The 22350-nt window shown below is 40.7% G+C and overlaps 1 protein-coding gene across 1 annotated transcript; it reads right to left on the bottom strand.

The window, feature by feature from the left end:
• Nucleotides 1-14926: 14926 nt before the first annotated feature.
• On the bottom strand, nucleotides 14927-15874 carry LOC306854602 (olfactory receptor 4S2-like; the record flags this gene model as incomplete). The annotated part of the gene is made up of 1 exon (XM_079392760.1): nucleotides 14927-15874. One exon carries the CDS (start codon nucleotides 15872-15874, stop codon nucleotides 14927-14929), a length of 948 nt encoding a protein of 315 aa, XP_079248886.1.
• Between the last annotated feature and the right edge of the window lie 6476 nt (nucleotides 15875-22350).

The following is a 22350-nucleotide window of genomic DNA, read 5'->3' as shown; positions in this document are numbered from 1 at the left end:
TGGAGCTGTGTGAAGTCCCCTCCTCCTTCAAACACTCCACCATCATCCCTGTACCCAAGAAACCAAAAATCACAGGACTTAATGACTACAGACCTGTTGCTTTAACGTCTCTGGTGACGAATTAATTTGAGAGGCTCGTGTTGGCCCACCTGAAGGACTTTACTGGACTCTTGCTGGACCCCCTGCAGTTTGCTTACCGAGGAAACAGGTCTGTGGATGATGCAGTCAACATGGGACTGCACTTTATCCTCCAACATCTGGACAAACCAGGGACTTATGCAAGGATCCTGTTTGTGAACTTCAGCTCCACCTTAAATACCATCATCCCAGACACCCTTCAGAATAAACTGGCACAGCTCTCCGTCCCCACCTCCGTCTGTCAGTGGATCACCAGCATTCTGACAGGCAGGCCGCAGCTAGTGAGGCTGGGAAAACTCACATCCAACATCTGCACCGTCAGCACTGGAGTGCCTCAGGGTTGTGTTCTTTCCCCACTGCTCTTCTCTCTCTATATGAACGTCTGCACCACTAAAGACTTCTCTGTCAAACTTCTGAAGTTTGTAGATGACACTACAGTCATCGGCCTCATCCAGGACGGTGACGAGTCTGCTTACAGACAGGAGATTGATCAGCTAGCTGTCTGGTGCAGTCACAACAACCTGGAGCTCAAAACTGTAGAGATGATAGTGGACTTCAAGAGAAACCACCCTGCTCTCACCCCTCTCACCATCATGAACAGCACTGTGACTGTAGTGGAGTCATTCAGGTTCCTGGGCGCCACCATCTCCCAGGACCTGAAGTGGGATACTCACATTGACTCCATCGTGAAAAAGGCTCAGCAGAGATTGTACTTTCTTCGTCAACTGAAAAAGTTCAACCTGCCACAGGCGCACATGACACAGTTTTACTCTGCTGTTATTGAGTCGGTCCTGTGCTCTTCTATAACTGTATGGTTTGGGTCAGCCAACAAATCAGATATAAGAAGACTGCAGCGGACTGTTAGGTCAGCAGAAAGGATCATTGGTGTCCACCTGCCCAGCCTTCAGGACTTGTACTTCTCCAGAGTGAAGAAACGGGCAGATAACATCATCACAGACCCTTCTCACCCTGGACACGACCTGTTTGCGCTTCTCCCCTCAGGCGGATGCTACAGATCTCTGTGCACTAGAACATCTAGGCATAAAAACTTTTTTTTTTTTTTCCCATGCCTGTGTTCTGTAAGTCATGCCTGTAATTCATTCCCCATCTCTAATTATCGACTCTCTCCCTAGTACTTTGTAAATATATATGCATATTTTTCTAAACAGCTGTATATATAGAGTAAATGAGGCACAAATCTGTACATAAATGTTCTTTTCCAGATTCTTACAAATTATTATTATTGTTAAGTCTTATTTAAATGTTTCTGTTCTCATGTCAGATATCTATGTATGTATGTATGTATGCATGTATGTACCAAGAGCTTCTTAAAAACCACAACAAATTCCTTGTGTGTTTGTGCACACTTGACGAATAAAGCTTGTAGTGCGGCCACATAAGGGAAGAATATTTATATTGCAGTGTATTAGTCAAATTAATCTAATAAGACAGCTGCTTTGTTATAATTATTTTACCTGTGTTTATTGCCCGGACATGTGATTGAGTTCCCGTTTACTCACGCGAGAGTCCTGTCGCGTAGCTCCAGGGAATCCCCTTGACGTCAGTCGAGTCAGCTGTATCCCTTGACTTCCGTTTAAAGGAGCGGAAAAAAACCCGGTGGGGTGGTATCTATTTTTGAGTGCTCAGAGATTTGTGATCGATCGCTGGATTATCACACATATCAAGCTGTTCGAGACTGTGACTGGAAATCTTCATTGTGGAAATACCAGTACTTTGGATTTTTTGCCTTTGGGATTTCGTCACAGGACAGCGTTGCTGCACATCGAGCTCCCGGACTTAAAGGAATCAGCCGGTGAGGCCGATTCTACACACACACGCACCCACACTTACAGTACATGGTACGGGACTAATACGGACATTTCCTCCGCTTATATTACAATTTGTTTCTTGTTTTTCTTTATATGAGATGTATATTTGTTGGTACAGCTTGGTGTTTTTTTTTTGTAAATACACTTTGGGTTTAAACCGAATTGATGTTCTCCAAGAGGTCTTTTTGAAAAACATTCAAACCTAACTTTAAAGAAGGGTCAAGGCCGTAAAGTTTTTTGTGTATTATCACCTATAATTTAGGCTGAGCGTTACATATTGGTGGCCCGTACGGGGACACTTTATTATTGTGTTTGGTTGTGGAGTTTTTTTTTTCAATTTGCAATATGGATGTGAATAATTCTGATGCAGTTGCAGAAGTTGTTAATAATGCTGATGTAAATCCTGATGACCCAGTTACATCTGAAAATGTACAAAATAATACTGATGCGGCAGATTTTACTGCAGGCCCATTTGTGACCAGGCGTAATCCTACTGCAGAAATAACCTCAATGATTAGCTCATTGTACATTTCTGATTCTGAACACTCCGATGATGATGAGAGTTGTCTGCAAAATGTTGAGATGGTACAATCATTACAATCAGAGGTGACTAAATGTAAAGTGGATTTATTGGCCCTAAATAACAAAGTACATACTTTTGAACAAGATTTCAAACAGTCAATGGACAGTATATTAAATCGGGAAACAAGCTTCAGGCAGGCTGTTGATACTAGCTTGGCAGGTTTAGAGGATTATTTTGTAAGGGCGCTGGAAAAATTAGAAAGGGCCGTAACAGATTGTTTTCTTAGGAGAGATGCTAAATGGGAAAGTCAAATGAGGAAATTGAGGCTCACTAGCACTCCCACACTCGCCAGAGTGCGGGCATTCTCGCCTGATGCCTCCCAATTTTCTTCTGTCCATTATCCACCTACCCAAGTTCCCGTATCTAGAGAGAAAATTCACACTCATAAACCTCTCAACGATACTTATGACATTCAGCCTCCTAGGATTTCTCAAATCCCAAATGTGATTACTTCCTCAGTAGTGGCTGGTTCATCCTCATTCTGTGGCCGACCTCCTGTCCGCATAGATTTCCCCTCTTTCGGCGACTCCTGTGAGACGGCGGAGGTGCTCAACTTCATCGAGCAATGTGAGAACTTCCTAGAGATCCGGCCCCTTCCCAGTGCTGAACTCCTAGGAACCTTGAGCACAGTCCTGAAGGGACCCGCTCTGAGCTGGTGGAAGGCAGAAAATGTCAAGGTAATGGACTGGAGATCCTTCAAAAAGGCATTCATGGCTGCTTTTCTTTCAGACGATTACCTCTCAGAAGTGGAGGAAAAGCTGAGGACAATGGTTCAGCAGCCAAGACAACGCCTGAGGGACTTCGCCTATGACTACCGGGCCCTATGTCTGAAATGGAAACCAGAGATCTCTGAGGAGGAACTAGTAAATCGTATACTTAACAACATCAACCCCAGGGTTGCCGGGTGTATGAGGGGAACAGTCAACTCAGTTGAGCAGCTGGTGAAAGTTGGATCTATGGTGGAAAAGGACCACATGGGAGCCAAAGACTACTGGCAAAAAGTCGGCACTCAGAGTAGCAAAGAAAAGACCAATAAGAAATCTACTGAACGTACATTCAACAAAAACCTGGCCGGAGTAACAATAGCACAACCCCATCCAGTGTCATCTCTCCTTGTGGTGCCTGTAAGGGTGAATGGCAAAGAAGTGAAGGTGGTATTAGACACAGGTAGCACTTACACTTTAATGCAAGAAAACCTGTGGAAATAGTTGAAAGGTGAGATTTCATCAGTCGTTACCTCCAGCCCAGAGAGGTTCATTATGGCGGATGGAACGATTCACCAGTCCAGAGACCTGCAAAGGATTAGGTTTCAATGGCATGACCACGAATGCAGTATGGATACTTATACCTCGCTTTTCCTCTGATTGCTGGGCTGGATTTCCTGAGGGCTACGGGAGCGGTCCTGGAAGTGGGACTAAGCAGATATGGGTTAAGATCTGACAAAGGATACACCTATTACCCTTTCTTGCCATCGCAGATTCCAACAGGGCCAGCTACCTGGTCTAGTCAAGACCTTTCTCATATGACTGCAAAGCTGAACTTATACTATGCCTTACCCTCAAGTGGTAGACTTTCCGAACTCATGTCTGTTTCCCCCGAGATCACTACGTGGGACTCTGACAATCAGGAGGAATTACAAAAGTTGATCTCTGCTTGGCCACGCACCACCTCTAACACCCTGGGTAAGACGTCAATAGTACAGCACAAAATCACATTATCTGATGACATACCTCTCAAATCCCGGGCATACAGAGTTTCTCCTCTTAAGAAGCAGATCATTGAGGAGCAAGTAGACCAGATGCTGTGAGATAAAATCATTGAACCTTCCTTCTCGCCTTGGTCTTCACCTGTGGTCCTGGTCCCCAAACCTGATGGCTCATACAGGTTCTGTGTGGATTATAGGAAGCTTAACAGCAAGACCGTACCTGACGCTTACCCAATGCCGTTGATTCACGACATCCTTGAATCCCTGGAAGGAGCCTCCTGGTTTAGTTCCTTGGACCTGCAGTCTGGGTACTGGCAGGTGGAGATGGACGACCTGAGTAAGGAGAAGACTGCTTTTATCTCCACCAAGGGGCTATTTCAATTCAAGTCGATGCCGTATGGGCTCAGAAATGCCGCTGCTACCTTCCAGCGTTTGATGGAGAGAGTTCTGTCTGATTTGAGGGGGAAAATTTGTTTCGTTTATATTGACGACATCATAATCTATTCAAAGTCAAAAGAACAACACATTCAACATTTCAACATGGTTCTCCATAGACTTACCCAAGCCAACCTGACGCTGAACATGAAGAAATGCCACTTCTTCAAGCGACAGCTCAAATTCCTCGGCCATATAGTCTCTGAGAGGGGAGTGGAGATTGACCGAGAGAAGACCAGAGCCATGGCTGAGTTCCCCCCACCACAAGATCTCAAAGCCTTGCAACGATTTCTGGGACTGGCAGGGTGGTATCATAAGTTTATTTCCCACTTCGCTGATATTGCTGCTCCATTGAACCACCTCAAAAAGAAAGGAGTTAAGTGGGAGTGGACTCCAGAGTGTCAATCTAGTATGGATGCACTTAAACAAGCTTTACAAAATTCACCTGTGTTAATACAACCAGACATTAACCAAGACTTCCAGGTTCACACGGACGCACGTGAGGTAGGCTTGGGTGCCATCCTCACTCAACAATCAGAGGAGGGAGAAAAGGTGGTGGCGTATGCATCAAGGACCTTAACTGGAGCAGAGAAAAATTACAGCACTTCTGAAAAGGAATGTCTTGCAGTGGTATGGGCTGTTGAAAAGTGGAGACATTACCTGGAGGGAAGGCCCTTCAACGTCTTCACTGACCACGCAGCCCTAGCGTGGGCGTTCAACTGCCCTAAAACCTCCTCACGCCTAACCCGCTGGACACTCCGCCTGCAACAGTTCAACTTTCAGGTCCATCACAGGAAAGGTTGCCTCAACATGGGACCTGATGCGTTGTCCCGGGTCGAGGAGATGACTGCTGTAGATGCTGCCCCTTGCTTATCCATATCTTCCCACCATGCATCTACATTACCTCACTCTCTGGAAGAAATTACTAAAGCTCAAAGTTTGGACAATACCATCACTCAACTGAAGTCCAGCATCAAACCTCGATCAGTCAAAGATCAACCCATCACCTTTGAAGACCTCCAAGGGGTGTGGTACCGCAAAGTCCCTATAAGAAATAAGGGAGAGAAGTATCAGTTGGTAGTACCACAATCGTTAACCTCTGACTTCATGCATTATTACCACGATAATCCACTTGGAGGCCATCCTGGACAGTTAAAGACTCTGCTGAAAATCATAGACGTGGCATGGTGGCCGTCCATCAGGAAGGACGTGTGCCAATACGTCAAAAGCTGTGAAATATGCCAGAAATATAAACCCAGCAATACCAAACCTTCTGGATTTATGCAGAGTACTCAGATCACAGAACCTGGACACATGTTAGGGGTGGACCTAATGGGACCCTTCCCCAGCAGCAAAAAACAGAACACGTACCTCCTTGTCATTGTTGATTATTTCACTAAGTGGGTGGAAATGTTCCCGCTGAGAGACAGTAAGACCCAGAAAATTGTGAAAATACTCCGGGAGGCGATATTTACAAGGTGGGGGGTACCCAAATATCTGGTGTCTGATAGGGGTCCCCAATTCACTTCCAGCATTCTGGGCGATCTGTGTAAAACACAGTCAAATCTAACAGAAAGGATCAACTGGACAATAAAGACTATGATTGCTGCATATGTGGATCAACAACATCAGACCTGGGACCAGTGGATGCCAGAATTCCGATATGCGATTAACACCGCACAGCAAGAAACCACTGGAAAGACTCCTTCTGAACTCACGCTCGGTAGGCAAATTCTGGGACCGTTAGAACGTCTAATCCACCGACCCCCTTCACCAGATCAGGCTGCCTATTCCCTGGTTGAAAGACAAAAAATCATGACGGATGAGGTGAAAAATAGGATGAGGATGTGCCAAGCCAAACAAGCCAGGTATTATAATTACCGTAGAAAAAATGCGCAGTTTCTAATCGGTGACCTGGTGTGGATTAAAACACATCCCCTCTCTAGTTCATCAAACAAGTTCTCTGCCAAGCTAGCGCCCAAGTGGGAGGGTCCAGCTGAAATAAAGAGTAAAACAGGGCCAATAAATTACACTGTGTGCTGGGGCAACCCACCTAGAACCGATGTATTAAATGTGGTAAACCTGAAGCGCTATTATGGTCGCTCTCCTCCGATGCCGCTGGCTGGGGGGGGGGGGGGGATTTATGTAGCGCGGCCACATAAGGGAAGAAGATTTATATTGCAGTGTATTAGTCAAATTAATCTAATAGAACAGCTGCTTTGTTATAATTATTCTACCTGTGTTTATTGCCCGGACATGTGATTGAGTTCCCGTTTACTCACGCGAGAGTCCTGTCGCGTAGCTCCAGGGAATCCCCTTGACGTCAGTCGAGTCAGCTGTATCCCTTGACTTTGTTTAAAGGAGCGGAAAAAAACCCGACGGGGTGGTATCTATTTTTGAGTGCTCAGAGATTTGCGATCGATCGCTGGATTATCACACATATCAAGCTGTTCGAGACTGTGACTGGAAATCTTCATTGTGGAAATATCAGTACTTTGGATTTTTTGCCTTTGGGATTTTGTCACAGGACAGCGTTGCTGCACATCGAGCTCCCGGACTTAAAGGAATCAGCCGGTGTGGCCGATTCTACACACACACACGCACCCACACTTACAGTACATGGTACGGGACTAATACGGACATTTCCTCCGCTTATATTACAATTTGTTTCTTGTTTTTCTTTATATGAGATGTATATTTGTTGGTACAGCTTGGTGTTTTTTTATTGTAAATACACTTTGGGTTTAAACCGAATTGATGTTCTCCAAGAGGTCTTTTTGAAAAACATTCAAACCTAACTTTAAAGAAGGGTCAAGGCCGTAAAGTTTTTTTGTGGATTATCACCTATAATTTAGGCTGAGCGTTACAAGCTGATTCTGATTCTGATCTCAGCATATTCACTGATTACAAACCAGTCTGACTTTATTTCTTTTTCAAAACTTCTCATTGAGAATGAACAGTTTTAGATTTTAGTTTAGATGTTAAAGTTTTATTTGAAAATAATAAAGTTTGAAGTCAGTTGGGCTTCTGACCCTTCAAGATTCAAGATTCAAGATTCAAGAGTTTTATTTGTCACATACACAATTATACAGGGTATAACCAGCAGTGAAACCTAGGTCAGGTCCGCTCCAAGGACAGTGCAATTATATAGAATACAAATATTAAGAAGGAGAAGTACAAAACATAAAATAAAATAAAAGAATAAAATTAAATAAAATAAAAAATATAATATAAATGTGCAGGTCAGTATGTTGTGGACTTAAATAGTAATAAGAGGAATGTGCAAAAATAATGTGCAAAAAGTTGTACAGGGTATTTGAATAGCAGCAGTATGAGGTAGAGAAAAATTATGAATAGCTTATTGATATGGTGATATTTACATGGAGTCAAGTGATGTTATGACACAGAGTTAGAGTTTAGGAGCCTGATGGCCTGGGGGAAGAAGCTCCTCCTAAGTCTCTCAGTTTTTGCCATCAGACTACGGAAGCGTTTACCAGATGGAAGCAAAGTGAATAGACGGTTACCAGGGTGATTAGAGTCCTTGATGATTTTAACAGCTCTACTTTTGCAGCGTTTGAGGTAGATGTCCTGCAGAGAGGGGAGAGCAGACCCTGAGATGCGCTCAGCTAAGCGCACAACTCTCTGTAGTGCTTTGCAGTCCTGATTGGAGCTGTTTCCATACCACACTGAGATGCACTGAGTCAATACACTTTCTATGGTCCCTGAATAGAAAGTTTTCAGGATTGCTGGTGAGACCCTGAATTTCCTCAGCTGTCGCAGATGGTACAGTCTTTGCCTGGCTTTCTTAATCTGTGATTGGATGTGTGTAGTCCAAGTCAGGTTCTCGGAGATGTTTACGCCGAGGTACTTGAAGCTACTCACCCTCTCCACAGGGGTCCCACTGATCCTGAGAGGAGAGTAGGGCTGCTGCTGTCTCTTCCTAAAGTCCATGATCAGCTCTTTAGTTTTGCTCACATTCAGAGAGAGACATTTGTCCTGGCACCATGATGTGAGTCTCTCTACCTCATCCAAGTATGCGGTCTCATCGTTGTTGGAGATGAGGCCCAGAACCACAGTGTCATCAGCGAATTTGACAATAGATGTGGAGCTGTGAGAGGACACGCAGTCGTGCGTGTAGAGAGAGTAGAGCAGGGGACTCAGGACACAGCCCTGTGGGGCTCCTATTAGTGATGTTACGTTCGTGAACGAATCGTTCTTTTTGAACGAATCTTTTAGGTGAACGAATCATTCTCGTTCACGTAATCCATTGACTCATATTTCTCGTTCACTGAAATTCCTCCCTCCACCGCAGAGCGCCGCTATTGCGCGCATGCGTAGCTCTGGACCGTTTCATCTGTCAAAGAATGACTAAACCTCGAGCCAATAGCCTTCGAGTATGATACGAGGACGGAGCATGTGATTTGTTTAATCTAGTGAACGAATACGCCCTTCATTGAGTTGCTTTGAGTTTGAAAGAGTCAAATGAACTGTTACATACATACATCTCGTCTCATTATTACGTTCGTCGTTCGAACAACTGGTTCTTTGTTTTATTTTTTTATATTATTGTTTTATTTATTTATTTTTTTTTTTTTATTTATCATTTTGTTTTATTTATATTATTGTTGTTTTATGTTTGAACAGTTACATACTTTTAAATAAAAAAATATATTTCATTATGTTAGTCATGTCATGCACTTTTGTTTGTTTAAAAACTGTGAAACATAAAAAAATATGGCAGTATTGATTATTTGCGTCACGTCATCCCATCTCATTTGCGTCACGTGACTCACGTCAGCAAATAGCATTTCAGCTCGGGTTTAGAAGGGGCATGTAATTGGTTGGATCGAACGAACGAATATAATAGCATCATTGACCGAGATGGCTCTGTTTTGAGTCTGAACGAGAGAGAGATCTCCCGTTCGTGAACGAATTGAACGAACTGGTAGCTATACCAGTTCGTTGACCGGGTAGGTCGGCCATTCTGTCAATCTAGTTCATCAATCAGCAGAAAGCGGATGCAAAGCACAGGTATCCGTATTGTGCACGCTTGTTTATATTCATATTTTACACACAGAATAACTCCTCGTTTAACATAATCTCAGATTTGAACGTGTAAATCTCTGCCTAAACAATTAAATGTTAACTAGCCCAGTATGCAAACAAATAAAAAAACACTTGTGCTTTGGTCATCCGAAAAGAGTGTAATTTAAAAGATAAAAAGAGTAATGACTTTGATCACTTATTTAGACTTATTTTATTCATTTAATGAGAAGGGCACACTTTTTAATGAAGCCAAATCGGTTTTTATTTTGTAACAAGTAAATACGTTAGTTGAACAACACATTTTGCCGCACATGCTGACGTATTTGTGTAATATGGAAAAATGGTCACTGAACGAATTAGTGAACGAATCTGAACGAATCATTTTGGTGAACGAACGAAAAATGAACGAGTCTCTGGAAAGAATCAAAATTTCCACCACTAGCTCCTATGTTCAGAGTGATGGAGTTTGAGGTGAACTGGCCAACTTTCACCACTTGAGGTCTGCCGGTGAGGAAGTCTTGAATCCAGTCACAGAGTGAGGAGTTTAGGCCGAGGTCTGTGAGTTTAGATGCCAGCTTGATGGGGACTATAGTGTTGATAGCTGAGCTATAGTCAATGAATAGCAGCCTTACATAATTCCCATTGTTGCTGTCCAAGTGTGTGAGGGAAGAGTGGAGAACGTGAGAAATGGCATCGTCCGTGGATCTATTTGGGCGATAGGCAAACTGAAGAGGGTCCAAAGTATCAGGGATGGAGGAGCAGATGTGGCTCTTTACAAGTCTCTCAAAAACCTTCATGACTATAGATGTGAGGGCAACTGGGCGATAGTCATTCAGGCAAGAGGGTTTATTGTTCACTTTATAATATCAGCTTTTCTTTGACAAAACTTTGCTAGCGAAAAATCTGATCAGATAAACCTGGTTACTTGTTTATGATGAGTTAGTCATTCTATAATAGCCTGATCACATCATGAGGATTGTCTCTGAATATGTTACCTTATAACCCTCATCCGTCTCTCCCGAGCCTGTAACAAAAGTGTCCCTCGTGGGTCAAAATGACCCGAAGGCCTTCAACGCAACAGTTTTTTTTTTTTTATATAATAAGTTTATATACGTTTTGTTATTATTTTTGGTGATTTTTTTTATTTTATTTTTCTTAAATTCTGGAATTTTTTATGAAAATTAGCATATTTGCATAATTTTTTTCACAAAAAAACAAACAAACAAACAAAGACACACTTTCTACTTTAAACATCATGATCCACCAGGAACTGGGACACTGAGTGTCTCTGAGGCCGTCTGGCTGGAAAAAATGAGAAGCACCCGGCTGCAGCCTGCAGATTGAGGCGGGGCTGCACCTGGGGCGGGGCTGCACGTGTCGTCCCACCTACAAGGGTTCTCATTGGTTAGTGGCGTCAAGTCATTACGTCGATTCTAGCGGTTTTTCATTTACGTTCTTCTTGGCTGCATGGTGAGTACAGGCGAGCTACGTCTCTTGTCTAATTTGTTTAATTACAATTTTTAATTCTGAAGTGCCGTTTAGTGTGTTGTTAAAAGGAAATGTAAAGTAGTTTCAAAATAAAATCGCATAACTTTACTCACTCAGCCATGTCACGCAAGGTGTAAAGGTCTGCTTTTAAATAACCAGGTCTGCGTTTCCCAAAAGCATGGCATAATGCTGCCTTCATGTTCTATCGGAAATTTAATAATTCTCACTATTGAAGTTGTAATTACGAGCTCATCCCATTAAGGTTTTGGAATGGGAGGGCGTTCATGTGCAATATTTACGAGAGCACTTGAAGGCAGCATTAGAAAGTTAGTGTGTGGTTTTAGTGGGATTATGAATTTGATATAGTGTTCCCAAAATAAGCCCCTTAAAAATAAATACAGTGGCAAAACTGAACCAGCAGAAGTAATATAGGACAAGTTCATATTAACAATGGCTAAACAAATTTATTGTTTTTCTGTGAATAAAATGATTAAATGTTAATTATTTAGATATTATTATAATAATATCTAAATAATATCTAATACTGATTCTCTGTATTTCCTTCTGTTTGCAGATCCTTGTCATTGTCATCCCCACCCCTCCATCTCTCCTCTTTTTTTGTTGTTCCTCAATTTATAACCCAAAGGCTCTTTTAAGAGCCATTACCCCTTGCAAAAACGCACAAAACGGTGTTAAGCAAGGGGGAATGTGAGCAGTATTTAAAAAGCTGCACTAGTGAGTGCCCATTCTGCAGTTACTCCAGTATGCCAGAACTGATGTATTATCACATCAAAAATCACTTTCAGTGGGCAGTTCAACATCATGGTGAGTTTAACTGTCTTTTGCTTATCTCACTTTATTTAAAGTATAATATGGTGCTTAACCAGCCAGCAATGCACTGTGCATGCTTCGGATTTAATTGCTTGTGAATTTGTAGAAGAATATTTAATTTTAAGGTTCAGGTAAACTTAATTTTCTGCATTGCGCGCATTGACCATGGGTCTTTGTTGCTGAAATCACAAAAAAATGTGCTTGCACATGGATGGTGCTGATGAAAATTCTGTCTTGCGACTGTCCACTGTCCAGAGCAAAATGCAAACAAGTGAAGGTTAAATTTAGGCAATTTTCAACAAACTTATTTTCTTTTGTTTGCCCTTTCAGATTTCACCATTTTAAAATGTCGGGCAAAGTCCCACTTTCACTGCTGCTATTGTTCAGCGAATGTAATAACTCGGGCAAATTTGCTGAAGCACATTGCCACCCATGCTTCACCACCAACCCAGCCTCGGTCTTCCTCGGCCCAGCAGACGCAGCCTCAGTCCTCCTCGGTCCAGCAGATGCCGCAGACGCAGCCTCAGTCCTCCTCGGTCCAGCAGAGGCCGCCTCAGTCCTCCTCGGTCCAGCAGATGCCGCAGACGCAGCCTCAGTCCTCCTCGGTCCAGCAGAGGCCGCCTCAGTCCTCCTCGGTCCAGCAGAGGCCGCCTCAGTCCTCCTCGGTCCAGCAGATGCCGCAGACGCAGCCTCAGTCTTCCTCGGTCCAGCAGACGCAGCCCCAGTCTTCCTCGGTCCATAAGGCCTCATGAGTATAAGGTTGACTTTAAGTAATCTTGCTTCTTGCTTTTTCTAAAGCACTGGCATGGCTAACATAATCTTAGATGTGCATATGAAAGAGTTCTGTTTTGTGTGTGTTTTTGGATACAGGCGTTGTGTTGTGTAAAACCTTGTTCAAATCCTGCTCCGGTTTTAAAGGTAATGGGAAGCGTGGTTACCTGCGAGGATGCTACGACAGCATAGAGGACCCAGACTGCTGTTTCATGTGCCAGTAAAGTGTATAAAGAAGGAAGGTTTAATGATTAAAGGAGATTAAGTAATAAAGGAAGAAAGTGTGTAAAGGATGTTCATGTTTAACCAGACATTTATATGTACAAAAAGATGTGTTATATACAGATGTACAAATTTCACCTTTCTTTATCAGAATTAAACTGTTTCATACCTGAATAAATAATTGTCTTGGCATGTTATTCATATACAAACAATGCTGATATTTTTACCATAAGATTTTCATTATCAAGTATATCCATAAATTATTAATTTGGTAACAATATGGTTCATTAGTTAACATGAACTAATAGTGAACTGCACTTATACAGTTAACTAACATGAACAAACAATAAACTATTGTATTTTCAATAACTAATGTAAACAAAGATTAGTAAATACAATAACAATTGTATTGCTCATGGTTATAGTTCATGTCAGTTAATACATTACTGTTTAATGAACCTTATTGTAAAGTGTTGCCATTAATTTTAATAACATCTTAAGGCATGACACTTGCTGAGAATATTTAACTTTTATTTAGATGTTAATAATACATGTAACAGTAAAGCATATACTGAAATTAAAATAAAAAACGACCATAAATAACTTGTAAGTGGTAAATGACCAATACACATGAATAGAATAACTTAAACTTAAGTTGTAAATAAACTATATTTGTTGACATTGCGACTGCAATGAAGTCAAAAGCAGTAATTGGATTCTTGCTTGGAAATGTACATAAAATGAAATGTTTTCCAAAGATTAACAAATTTACAATGTATTGTTTAATACTATATAAATTTACCAGGTATAAGTAATTAACGGGTTCACAGGTTTGTTTTATATAATTATGTATTGCTACCAATTATGTTTCAACCGCATTTCCTGTTTACCGCGGCGTCGACGTCATTACTTTGCCACTAACCAATGAGAAGCATTGTGGGCGGGGCGACACGTGCAGCCCCGCCCCAGGTGCAGCCCCGCCTCGATCTGCAGGCTGCAGCCGGGTGTACTTGGAAAAAATGACAAAAAATTGCATTTATATTTTCAGCCACTAGATGGGCCTATTGAACCCTATGGAGATTCTGAACAATTTTTGCTTGGCAGCTGCTTCTTGCCAGTCATTGACCGTTTAAAAAACAAACAAACAAAAAAATGTTCTTTAACCATTATTTCCATTAATGGTAAACGTTTGGTACCCTGTGCTGCCAAGCATTTCACTGTTGTTGTTTTTTTTACAGTTTTTTTTTTTTTTTTTTTTTTACAGTGTAGGGTTAGAATGAGTTGACATATACTTGCAAAGTTACTTATAGTCAGTAGAATGTCTGTTAGGAGACCGTCACAATAAAGAGTCTGCTGATATCAAGCAGACATTCTGCTAATACTCTAATGAGAGTTAGTTGACATATAGGTGCAATGTTATGCTATTGTCAAAATGTTCAAAAGGGACCATCAAAATAAAGTGTTAGCAAAAGTCATAGTTAATAGCTAGTTAATAATAAGAATTGGTCCCCAAACTAAAGTGTGACCATAAAAATATTACTTGGCAGAAGAATTGTCTGTGATATTAATATAGCTATTTACTCTGTGTCTATTAATATATTAATATTAGCACTATTTTATAAACAAACTAAAAAACAATCAATAGGTCAGTCAAACCTCTACGTATTTTATTGTGGTTTAGTCATTCCACCTCATCTCATACCTAAGACTGAACACCCCTTACACAAATTAAACCTCTTGTGGTTTATTATCTTATACATAACAACAACAGCCTAAAAATCAACAACAACTGTTAAAATGTTCAAAAGCTCAAAAAAAATCTTTCCGTAGAATATTAAAGATCACAGACAAGGACATAATAGTCTTTTGACCGAATATTCACTCAGATATTCCCACTTGTTTCTTGAAAAACAGTCTAATAACCTGCTGGCGTACTGTTGACAGATTCAGTCCATAAATAAGAGGATTTAAAATGGGTGTTATGAGTAGGAATTCCAAAGCCATGAAATTACGTAGACTTTGAGGCACATGTCTTGAGCCATAACGACTGTACAGTACATCAAAAAACAATGCAATAGCCACAATGAACAATGACAGCAGATGTGGCACACATGTTTGCATGAATTTGTGCCTGACCTCTATTGACTTTATGCACTTTCTAATCAATTGAATATATGAGCAATATATCAACACTGCATGTCCAAAGTATCCTATAATAACAATGTACCCAAACACATTATTTACAGTTGTAGAAAAACATGAAAGTTTTGCAACTGCCCAAATCTCACAATATAACTTTTCAATAGTAGAGCCACATAAAGTGAGTCTAGCTGTTAATACAATTAGAACAGACATGCAAAAAAATGGAGTCAGCCAGCAGAAAAGGATCCATTCAAGAACTCTCTGATTGGTCATTATGGAATGATACTCCAGCGGTCTACATATTGCCACATACCTGTCATATGCCATCACTGTTAATGTTGAAAGGTCACATAAAACAGATGAATAAATGACAAATATCTGAATCATACATCCAACATAAGAAATCACATGATCTTCAGCTAATAAATCATACATGAATTTAGGGTAGAATCCAGCAGTGCCATAAAGTGCATTTATACACAAATTACATATAAAAATATACATTGGCTCATGAAGTGTGTTTTGTGAGATTATAGTGAAAATTACAACTAGATTACAAAACACCATTAGGGGATAAAACATTGCTGTTAAAGAAAAAAACACATATCTGTTTTCCATTGTTTCATTCAGACCGGAGAGTGTAAATACTAAGACACTGGATGCATTCTCCAGCGGTGGCTGCATCTAGAAATGATATGCAGTTATTATGCAGAAGTTATTATTATTATTATTATTATTAGTAACAGTAGTAGTAGTAGTAGTAGCAGCAGCAGCAGCAGCAGTATTGTTAATATTATTATTACATTATTGGAAGACTTATGCATACCTTTTTTTTCTTTCTTTTTTTGCAAAACAGTTGAAATCTTACCATATTCTCTGTTTGCATGTTTCCCATTGTGCTCCGTAAAGGTTTGATTTGGTTTGCTATATATGGAGACTGGTCTCATGGTAATTGCCTTTGCTCAAACTTTTTGAAAACAGTTTTAACAAGCTCTCCAAAGGCTACTTTTCTCTGAAGTTAAAATGAGTGCATGTCTATGACAATCAATGTCCAATTGTATGCAGCATTTGTCCATTGAAAGTTCCCAACCATATTCCTGCTGTTGGAATATTCCATATTCCGTTAGGCCCCACATTTACTCAGTAATATACGATATGAATCATAGGTCATAAAAATTTTGTACAATGATATTATGATTACTTCTGAACTCTTACACAGCAAAATCCCCTGTGTAAAATGAACACTGCTGGGTGTCTATATGTGTCCACACTACAGAGTGTTAAAAGTAACACTGAAGCAGTGTTAAAGTTAATGAGGTAATTAAAAGATTAATTGAGTGATTATTGAGCATTATTGAAGACACCTGATGTTAATCATCATAGAAGAAAATCTCATTTTTTTAAGTCACCATTATAGTGGTCAGTGTTTATTTTAGCTGGGCGCTTGACTTTTTAATTTTACATTTTATTTGGTTGCTGTAACTGAATTATAACAGCCAGACAAGCAAAAAGGAAAAGTCATCAGGTGGTGATGTTTATGTTTTGACAATCATTATGTAGTCACCTGAACATCTGAGTTAGGCTTTCTTTGTTGGCTATGTCAACACTGTTAACAGCATAAGATCCGGCGTTTTCTGTATAACCACACAGATGGTTTTAAAACTTATTTTGAATCGCAACAATGGTGACCATCAAAAAAGCATGTTGTAGCCAATCAAAACTCATCCATGTATCTCATCATGCATTGTGGCATGAATACACATTATGAGCAGAATTGTCTTTGTAAATGATTTTATTCTTACTATTTTCTTTTATTTTTGCTGTTTTTATGTGACTTTTTAGTAGCTTGTTTTGTGATGTTCAGAGTTGATCTGTTTATCTGAAAATTATGTTTACATTTACATTTATGCATTTAGCAGACGCTTTTATCCAAAGCGACTTACATTCAAGTTACAGATTTTACATTTTATCAAGTCTTGCTTTCCCTGGGAATCGAACCCATGATCTTGGCGTTGCTAGCACCATGCTCTACTATTTGAGCTACAGGAAAGTTTAATGTTTGTCACCATTGTTGAGATTCATATGCCGATTCTTGATGTCTGCGTGTGCCTAAATGAAAGACTTTTTTTTATTTTTTTTTTAAACATAGCTTGTGAGAAATCCTTCCAAAATTGATAGAAAATACAGAATCGTTTGCTGTGGATTCACAAGGCTGTTGTAATCAATAATGGACATTTAACTCAAACAATGATTATGTTAAAACATATTCATCACCACCTGATGAGTTTTGCTCTTTGCCTCTCTGGCTGTTATAACTCAGTTATAGCAGCCAAATAGAATGTAATGTTAAAAAGTCAAGGGTCAAGAGCCCAACTAAAATAAACACTGATTACTCGTGACTTTAAAAATTGTGATTTGTAAAAAGTAATTTTCTTCTTTGGTGAATCTGCTTGTTAACATCAGGTGTCTTCAATAATGGTCAATCATCACTCAAGGAATCTCTTAATTGCCTCATTAACTTTAACACTGCTTCAGTGTTACTTTTGACACCAGGGATTTAATTTGACACCAGGGATTTTGCTGTGTAGCAACCACTTCCTTACCATCGTGTCTATAGTGCACAAATTAACTATATATATATATATATATATATATATATATATATATACATATATGTATGTGTATATATATATATATATATATATACATATATGTATATATATATATATATATATATATATATATATATATATATATATATATATATATATATATATATATATACACATATATGTGTATATATATATATATATATATATATATATATATATGTATATATATATGTATATATATATATATACACATATATGTATATATATGTGTAGGGGGAATCGATAACACACAGACTACAATAAGGTTAAGCTCCGGCAAGCAAACCTTCACTCCAAGGTACCTTTGCTTGCGTGTTCCAGGCAAGGACCTTCTGCACCTACTCTAGGGCCATCTGCATGTTCCAGATTTAGGACCCTTTGGTGCTCCAGGAGATCAGCATCCTCCAATGCTTTGTGTTCAAGACTGTCAAAACGGATTCCTGCTCCTCTCCCCACTGCATTGTTACCAGCACAACCAGTGGATGAAGTCACCACCACCGGACTGCTCACTCAGCCACAGAGAACGTAACTATCACGTATACAAACCTCTTCCAGAGACCTTGGCATTGAATCAGAATGAGAATCAGAATCAGAATCAGAATGAGCTTTATTGGCCAAGTATGTTTACACATACAAGGAATTTGTTGTAGTGACAGAAGCTCCACAGTGCAACAGAAAGACCGTAACAGGACAGGACACAGGTAATAAAAACAAAATAACAAAATGTACAAAGCAGCAAAAAAAATCCAGCACAACCAGTGGATGAAGTCACCACCACCGGACTGCTCACTCAGCCACAGAGAACGTAACTATCACGTATACAAACCTCTTCCAGAGACCTTGGCATTGAATCAGAATGAGAATCAGAATCAGAATCAGAATGAGCTTTATTGGCCAAGTATGTTTACACATACAAGGAATTTGTTGTAGTGACAGAAGCTCCACAGTGCAACAGAAAGACAGTAACAGGACAGGACACAGGTAATAAAAACAAAATAACAAAATGTACAAAGCAGCAAAAAAAATCAAATAAATATATATATAATATATAATATAGACAACTATGTATGTACAGGTCAAGTATGTGCAAATTAGAAATGAGAAAAATAAAAATAAAATAAGTGAGTGTGGTGAATGGATAATGTATTAGTTCTGTGTTCCACGTTTATTATTGAGTGTTCATGAGATGTATTGACTGAGGGAAGAAACTGTTCCTGTCTCTGGTCGTTCTGGTGCACAGAGCTCTGTAGCGTCGACCAGACGGTAACAGTTCAAAGAGGTTGTGAGCTGGATGTGAGGGGTCCAGAGTGATTTTGCCAGCCCTTTTGCTCACTCTGAATGAGTACAGTTCTTGGAGAGTGGTGAGGGTTGTACCAGTGATTCGCTCAGCAGTCCGGACTACCCTCCGTAGTCTTCTGAGGTCAGATTTGGTAGCTGAGCTGAACCAGACAGTTATTGAGGTGCAGAGGATGGATTCGATGATGTAGAACTGTTTCAGTAAGTCCTGTGGCAGGTTGAACTTCCTCAGCTGGTGAAGAAAGTACAACCTCTGCTGGGCCTTCCTGACAATGGAGTCAATGTGAATGTCCCACTTCAGGTCCTGAGAGATGGTGCTGCCCAGGAATCTGAATGACTCCACTGCAGTCACAGTGCTGTTCATAATGGTGAGTGGGGGAGTGCAGGGGGGTTTCTCCTGAAGTCCACAATCATCTCCACAGTTTTGAGCCTGTTAAGCTCCAGGTTGTTGAGACTGCACCAGACAGCCAGTTCCTTAACCTCCTGTCTGTAAGCAGACTCGTCACCGTCCTGGATGAGGCCGATCAGTGTGGTGTCGTCTGGAAACTTCAGGAGCTTGTCAGAGGGGTCTTTAGATGTGCAGTCGTTGGTGTAGAGGGAGAAGAGCAGTGGGGAGAGAACGCAGCCCTGAGGAGCTCCAGTGCTGATGGTTCGAGTGCTGGATGTGAATTTACCAAGCTTTACTAACTGCTGTCTGTCTGTCAGGAAGCTGTTGATCCACTGGCAGACTGAGGTGGGGACGGAGAGCTGAGTTAGTTTATTTTGAGGGGTTTCCGTGATAATGGTTTTAAAAGCGGAGCTGAAGTCCACAAACAGGATCCTCACATAAGTCCCTGGTCTGTCCAGATGCTGCAGGATGAAGTGCAGTCCCATGTTGACCGCATCATCCACAGACCTGTTTGCTCTGTAGGCAAACTGCAGGGGGTCCAGTAAGGGTCCAGTGATGTCCTTAAGATAAGCCAAAACCAGTCTTTCAAATGATTTCATGGCTACAGACGTTAGGGCCACAGGTCTGTTGTCATTAAGTCCAGTAATTTTGGGTTTCTTTGGGACGGGGATGATGGTGGAGCATTTGAAGCATGAGGGGACTTCACACAGCTCCAGTGATCTATTGAAGATCTGTGTGAAGATGGGGGCCAGCTGATCAGCACAGATTTTTAGGCAGGCTGGTGACACACCATCTGGACCAGGTGCTTTCCTTCTTTTGATCTTCCTGAAGACCTGGCACACATCATCTTCGCTGATTTGAATTGTAGGTGTGGGGGAGAGAGGGGTTGCTGGAGGTGTTAGTGGTTGTGTGAAGGGCGGGTGTGGAGTGATCATTCAAAACGACAAAAGAACTCGTTTAAGTCGTCTACCAGGTGTTGATTCTCCAGAGTGCTGGGGGATGGTGTCTTGTAGCTGGTGATATCCTTCATTCCTATCCACACTGAAGCAGGATCACTGGAAGAGAATTTGTTCCTGAGCTTGTCAGAATAATTCCTCTTTGCCACTCTGATCTCCTTTTCCAGTGTGTATTTGGCCTGTTTGTACAAGACTTTATCCCCCTTTCTGTGAGCATCTTCTTTGGCCTGACGGAGCTGTCTGAGTTTGGCAGTGAACCATGGTTTGTCATTGTTGTAGAATAGATGAGTCCTGGTAGGAATGCACATGTCCTCACAGAAACTGATATAAGATGTTACAGTCTCTGTGAGCTCATCCAGATCATTTGCAGCAGCTTCAAAAACAGTCCAATCAGTGAGGTCGAAAGAGGCTTGTAGATCCCGCTCTGTTTCGTTAGTCCATCTTTTAACAGATCTTAATACAGGCTTTGCAGACTTAAGTTTCTGCCTGTAGGATGGAATAAGATGATCATAAGATGATCGGAATAAGATGATAATAAGAAAATCATTCTTGTGTATTATCAGTATATGATTTTTTTAATTGACATTAGATCTTATATAGCTGATTGCAGTTGATAACAAATAATCTTTCAGGTATTTGTTTGATGCATAATAAGTTTATTCACCTTACTTGTTTCAGAGTATACTTGTTTCCAACATAATCACTTGCATTTTATGTATCTTATACACTTTATTCCTTTCCCATTCATGGTATTCATTTAGTAGTTGTTGATTACTCTTGTCTGTCTTTTGTTAATAAAATCTATTTTATTACACTTGTGTCTTTCTTGTGTTGATAATGCAGTAAAGGTTCTACAAGTTAGGTATCCCACCAATCTTTCTTATGTGATGTACTCATAACCATTCCTTAAGTGACACGTGATCCAAAATCATAACGTCATCTGTGACGTGAGTACCCATCACTACACTATTTCGCTTCCTTAGGTTGGCGAAAGCAAAATTCACTGAAATGATAATGGCAAACACTATGTTTAAAGATGAAAAGAATGGTCGCAATGTCATTTCCACTCTCTCCGATGTCCAACTCGGGGAAAGGGCGATGGTTAGAAGAATGTCGGCTATGTCCGAGAACTTGACAGAGCAGCTGGACCAGCAACTAGCCAGTGCAGTTGGTTTAGCATCCAGTGCGATGAATCAGTGGACAGCAGTAATACATCACAGCTGATGGTGTTAATCCGAATGGTGTTTGATGATTTCTCCACAAAAGAAGAAAATCTGACACTACTGCCCCTGAAGTCGACAACGCAGGGAATTGACATCTACGACGCAGTGAAGAGGTTCTTTGCGGAGAAAAGGATACCATTGGAAAAGTTGGTATCAGTGACTACAGATGGGGCTCCCGCCATGACCGGCTGACACACAGACTTCATTTCACAATGTAAAGGTGATACAGACTTCCCAAACTTTCTACATGACAACTGCATCATTCACCAGCAGGTATTATGTTGCGGAGAAAAGGATACCATTGGAAAAGTTGGTATCAGTGACTACAGATGGGGCTCCCGCCATGACCGGCTGACACACAGACTTCATTTCACAATGTAAAGGTGATACAGACTTCCCAAACTTTCTACATGACAACTGCATCATTCACCAGCAGGTATTATGTGCAAAATTGACCAACTTTGATCATGTAATGACTCTGCTCTAAAGCCAAACAACACATAATATTGAAGGTGATATTAGAGGAGCTGTCCGCTAAATATGCAGACCTGCTACTACACACAGAAATCCGATGGCTCAGCAGTTTTGCAGCATTTCTTGTTACTTTTGAGTGAAATCAAAGAGTTCATGCAGTCCAGAGGGGAAG

This window comes from Barbus barbus, assembly GCF_936440315.1.
Source record: "Barbus barbus genome assembly, chromosome: 34".
Classification (NCBI taxonomy): Eukaryota; Metazoa; Chordata; class Actinopteri; order Cypriniformes; family Cyprinidae; genus Barbus; species Barbus barbus.
Note: the sequence above shows the minus strand (reverse complement) of the source record. Positions and strands in the feature narration are given on the sequence as shown.